Below are 5,324 nucleotides of genomic sequence, written 5' to 3'. Positions count from 1 at the left end.
TGGTTCTCCTCTCGCAGTATATACGCATTGCGTAAAGAAACACAGACGTGAAAAAACGTTTAGTGTGGAATGTTCTGTGTGTTCTAAAGTCTTCCACAACCCAGGGACGCTGCGATCGCATTATATTCGCGTCCATAAGAAAAACGGTAAGAGTAGGCTATTGACCGCCTAGTCAGTTGCCCGATAAACTCTCTAGATATGTCTAAGTTATGGATGCTATATTTAAATAGCTCTCTTATCAACCGTTTTGACATATGCCAACAGATACACTTCTTCCTGCTGGACACTCCACTTCACCTTTTAATCAGCCTGTTGCTAGCAGTTCCTCGGTAACAAGACATGAAGATGGTATGGTTATTTTCCTCCCACATCTAACTAATTTAAGATTGTTCTTTCACACTTTATTTTATTACCTTATTATTTTACAGGATCAGTTCAGGGTGGTGGATCTTCAAATCCCACTTTAACCTCGGTAGACGACAATGAAGGTTGGTCATCAGTGCATATGGTCTGCCATCCATGTTTGGACCACTCTCATCAAATCAATTTTTCGGTTTGCAGCACAGGAAACTATGTCTGATGTCGAAGATGCAGATCAGATTTCGGATGTTGATTATTTCAACGTGTCGAGTGAGCAAGCTGATGAGCAAAACGATTCTGACTGTGAAAGCACGCATTCTTTGGATTCAGCTATCTCCGATGCTGGTAACTTATTTGTTCTGCAAACTTTTCAACCAAAATTAATAACTTGAATTTTATATGTAGCGGGGAATTCCCGTATCTTCAATTTTGAGACTTATTATCCTTTATCCGGCAGGACAAGGGCTGGACGCAGAACTTCAATTTGACTCTGCAAAGTTTTTGCTGAATCTTCGAGAGGAGGCAATGGTTTCGCAGACAGCATTGAGCAAGGCTGTTGATGGTGCAGATGAGTTATTTTCTAAATTTTCAAACTCTATAAAGGTTAGTTTTGCTCTCTTTTGTGCAACAAATTTAAGGGACTCATTGGACAATACCTATGAACCTTTTGTAAAGAAACTAGTTGTATTTAAATTGTTATCGCACTTCTGATTCTATTTTAATTATCATTCTGCCATTTTAAAGTTGTGATTTTAAAAGAATTTTTCTGATTCCATAATTTAAAAAATCATATGTTAAGTTTTTAAAATTGCCAGTCTCTGGAGCACTAACTCTAACTTGACTTTAATTTTTTGTCTCAGGATCGCATTATGCAAGGGATTGATGCCTCTGGTGCAGTATCAGAAGAGCATATCAAGAACACCTTCCAGGAGTTTTCACAAGGAATGTTTTCTGGGATGGATTCCAAAAAATCTCTTGATTCATTTTCTGAGAAGCATCTTGGTGTTCTGGAACCTGAACGAGTAGAGCTCTATGAAACTCAAGAGAGTGACAAAAATGGTGTCCTAAAAACAGTTAAGCATTATGCTTACACAAGTCCATTTGTTCCCAGTTTGAAAAGGCTCCTAAGCAGGCCTGATGTAATGTCTTGTGTGGAAAATTCTGAAACAAGTGAAGAGGGAGTATATAGAAGTTACCGTGATGGCAAGTATTGTAAAGAACATCCAATACTATCAAAAAAAGGGACAGTTGCAGTTATATGTACATTTGATGAACTGGAAGTGTCATCCCCTCTTGGTCCTAAGAAACACAAATTAGCTCTATACTACTGGACGCTGGCAAATTTCAATCCTCAGATGAGAGCTTCCTTGAAGTCTGTCCAACTGATGGCAATTGCCTGGAGTAAAGATCTCAAAGCTCAAAAATCCTTAACTGAAAGTTTATCGCTTGACTTGAAGCAGGAAAGACATGCCAAGATATTTGCTCCTTTTCTCGATGGCATCAGGCAGCTTGAAAAGGGTATTAAGATTACTGACAAAAAGACTGTCTTTGGAAGTTTATTGTGTGTAACTGGTGATACGCCTGCTGTGAATGTTCTTGGTGGCTTCAAGGAGTCAGTGAGTATTGCTCATAAACCATGTCACAAGTGCCTCGTGGACAATGAAGAAATGAAGAGTGTTTTCAGGGAAGATTTTTTTGAGAAAAGAACACCTGAAAATTTGAAAAGCCACTTAAATGAGGTGCAATCATCACAAACACTCAAGGAACGCACTGAAAAATCTACCCGGTTTGGAATTAATGGACCTTCTGTTATATCTGATTTAAAACACTTCGATTATGTACGTTGTTTTAATTTAGACGTCATGCATATTGTACATGAAGGTATCTTGGAAGCCCACCTTCGCCATCTGCTTTTCCATGCTGTTGAAGTTCTGAAGGTTACCAAAGTAGAAGAGATCAATGCAGATGTACGTTACATGGCCAATCAATTATTTTCTAAAGATAGACCAGCCTCCATTCTTCCAAGCCATCTGATAACTGGGTTGAGACAATCTGCAAGTCAAATGCTTTCTTTAGCCTTATGCATTCCCTTTCATTTGAAGAAGACATTGGATGATCTGGAAAATCTTGAAGAAGAAGAAAGGCATGACGACATGCTGGACTTAGAAGAGAGGCTACAAAATTTTGTCTGCCTGGTGCAGGTGACTATGGGTCTTCTGGCTTTTGAGCTGACAGCAGAAGATTTGTCAAAAATCAGAAGCATGATCCAGACTCATCATGAGACCTTTATTGTGCATTACCCAGAATTTGATGTAACTCCTAAGTTCCATTTTGTTATCCATATTCCTGAACAAATTGAAAACTTCGGTCCAACAAGAGTTACATGGACCATGAGATTTGAAGCACAGCACTCTTATTTTAAAAATCTCATCAGAATTATGAAGAATTTTATCAACCCTCCATTATCGTGTAGTTACCGATATGAAAACCTGAGAGCCTCTCAAATGCTAACAAAACCAGGAGACCAACCAGGGAACTTTATAGTAAAAGATGATATCTATTCATTTCCTCGTCAAATTAAAACAAATCAGCATCAGTACAAGAAACTCCTCTCTGCAGTGTTTGACAGTGAAGAAATGCTTCTAACATGTAAGAGCATCAGAACCAAAGGTGCTCAGTTCTCCCTCAATTCAGTTGTGCTTCTTGATGATACACCAACCTTTGCCACAGTTTCAGACATATTATGTCAAGGAGACATAAAGATTTTAATTGTCTCAGTTCTGAAAACTTTCAAATATGAGCCTTTATGCAATGCATATTGTTTAGAAGTCTTAGACTCTCCAGAAGTTCGGCTGTGTATTGTAGGTAATCTAGCTCATTTTCAGCCTTTTAATAGTATGCCGTTCCAGGGAGATAACAAAAAGTTGTGGGTCATCCCTAAATACCACAAGATTGGTTTCAACCACCCCCTCATGATATAACTTTACCCTTTTGTTTAAGTTGGCTTATAAACTGTTATTTATTAGAGTATGAATCGTCCACTAATGTTAATTTTGAGTAAGTTTAACACTGTTAAATAAGCTTTTACTCTGTATGTAAATTATTTTTTTCATGTATTGTAATCTGCCAGTAATGAGTGCGGCATTGTTTCTGACATTCAAATTAAGACACTGGCAAGAAAGGTGCAAATTTCCTTTATTAGGGTACTTTAAAAACTAATACAGATCCAAAACTGTCGTAATTTGTTATATTTCTTTAAATTCTTTTTGTAAATTTCTTTTCTGTATCTATTATGCTTATGGTAAAATTAATTGTCTGACAAGGTTCTTTGAACTTGTACCTCTGACAACAAAAGTTCACGATGATGCACAAATAAATGCTAGAAGATTCTATGAAAAATAAGTGTTAGTGTTTTATTTTACCCAGTCAACAAAAAAAATCAAAATTGAAACTGCAGCTTTCCAGTAATAAGTAACTAAAAATACAAGTTGGGTTTTTTGCAGGAGAAATGCTGGGACACAAATGCAATACTAAATGCAAAAAGAGACTTCAAGCTTTGAATTTCTCACGAAAGCTTGGTTAATTGATCCTAAAAGAGTCCAAATAAAATGCACTGGTTCCCAGAGCTTAGCCATTGCATAACTTGAGTTTAAAAACTAGTAGCTAATTGATTATTACTTTTCTTTCTATGATGTAACAGTTAAGAACAAATTGCAGGGATGAAAAAAAAGGGAGTCATAACAAAGGAAAAGCCTGTGTCAGGTAGAGAGCGGGGTGGTGGGTGACAAAAGCAGACGTTTGGAGAACCTAAGGACTGCCCCTGGAGTTGTGAGGGAGGAGGTCAGCATAAACACAAAGACTGACTTTAGTGACTGACGTTTATTTATATGGGGCACCACCCAGCCAATCAGTTGGAGGCTAGAGTTACCTATCAGCCACTTGAAATAATAGATGTACTTCAAACAAAAAACTCAGTACCGTAGAAAGCAAATAGCAAAACTAAAATTAATACCAAAAATTAAAAGAAAAATAATTCAACAAGCATTTTCAAAAAAGGACTCACTTTAAGCCTTATTGAACAACAGATATTCATACTGGCTGGATCGTAACAGAAGTTTGGCCATTGCAATTATTATATAAATTATACAGACAACTGCGGACAGCTTTCAAAACTAGATAAGCTGATTAGAGTCGATGTACCCAATTAACAAAAAGTGTCATTAATAAAATGGGGCAGGAGATTTGGATTCCAATAGAACTCAAAGCAACTACACTACAAACAAGGGAAAACAAAATATCTTTTGGATCACAAACATTTAGCCACATATAAACATAAAAGGTAGAGAGTCAGCATAAGTTAAACTGTCAATCGTCAAACTTCGAAACAGTTGGGCAAGACAGGTCTGTCCTGCAGGGAAAATCCCTGAAGCCTCGCGGTAGGCCGCCAGTCGCGCCGGGGAGCATCGAGGGAGGATGTTTGCCTAACTGGCAGGCGCTTCAAAGCAGGACGCGTGACAAGCCTCGTCAGGCTACTTGTCGGGCACGTCCAGGCGAATCAGCTGATTCCTGAAGTGGGTACCTCGTGTGCGACTTGCTTGCGACGTCCCCACGAGTCCCAGAGTCCCACCCTCTTGGACCAGACGGCCAGAGAGGCTTCGGTTCAACTCTCTGTCTAATCTCGAGTCTTGTCGCAGAGCTTCCGCAGGGCCGGCTTAGTGTCTATGGCTGCTCGCCATGCCACAGCCCGCGCCGCCGTCCGCGGCCCCGTCGTCCCACAGGCTGTCAAAGATGCAGAGTGCTCCCAGCCAGGGCCGGACTGGCCAGGCGGGGGCACTGGGGCGGGGAGCTGCATGCCTAAGAATGTATCAAAATGTACCATCCTTGTCCACGTTGGGCATGGTCTCCTTCATGAAGGCGAATACCTCGCTTTTCCCCCGCCCCCTCCTTTTCCCCTTTCCCCCTTC

General features: G+C 39.7%; 2 protein-coding genes across 2 annotated transcripts in view; one reads left to right on the top strand and one right to left on the bottom strand.

Annotated features, from left to right (window-relative positions):
- The window catches only part of LOC113210503 (RNA-binding protein Musashi homolog Rbp6), a 203,340-nt gene that overhangs the window by 72,950 nt on the left and 125,066 nt on the right, over nt 1–5,324 (bottom strand). The window lies entirely within an intron of this gene.
- On the top strand, nt 573–3,341 carry LOC113210112 (uncharacterized). Its single transcript, XM_026427939.2, has 3 exons — nt 573–705; nt 818–963; nt 1,221–3,341. The coding sequence occupies exons 1-3, from the start codon at nt 573–575 to the stop codon at nt 3,339–3,341; spliced, it is 2,400 nt and encodes a 799-aa protein (XP_026283724.2).

The sequence above is a fragment of the Frankliniella occidentalis genome, unplaced genomic scaffold (assembly GCF_000697945.3).
Source record: "Frankliniella occidentalis isolate FOCC.00 unplaced genomic scaffold, Focc_3.1 Scaffold82, whole genome shotgun sequence".
Lineage (NCBI taxonomy): Eukaryota > Metazoa > Arthropoda > Insecta > Thysanoptera > Thripidae > Frankliniella > Frankliniella occidentalis.
This window is presented reverse-complemented; position numbering and strand designations above follow the sequence as displayed.

Bases quoted from the DNA above. Each gene is read 5' to 3' on its own strand.
- LOC113210112 (XM_026427939.2), top strand. From the start codon at position 573: ATGTCTGATGTCGAAGATGCAGATCAGATTTCGGATGTTGATTATTTC. The intron at 706-817 runs GTAACTTATTTG...TTTATCCGGCAG, and splicing joins TTCAGCTATCTCCGATGCTG to GACAAGGGCTGGACGCAGAA. The intron at 964-1,220 runs GTTAGTTTTGCT...TTTTTGTCTCAG, and splicing joins AATTTTCAAACTCTATAAAG to GATCGCATTATGCAAGGGAT.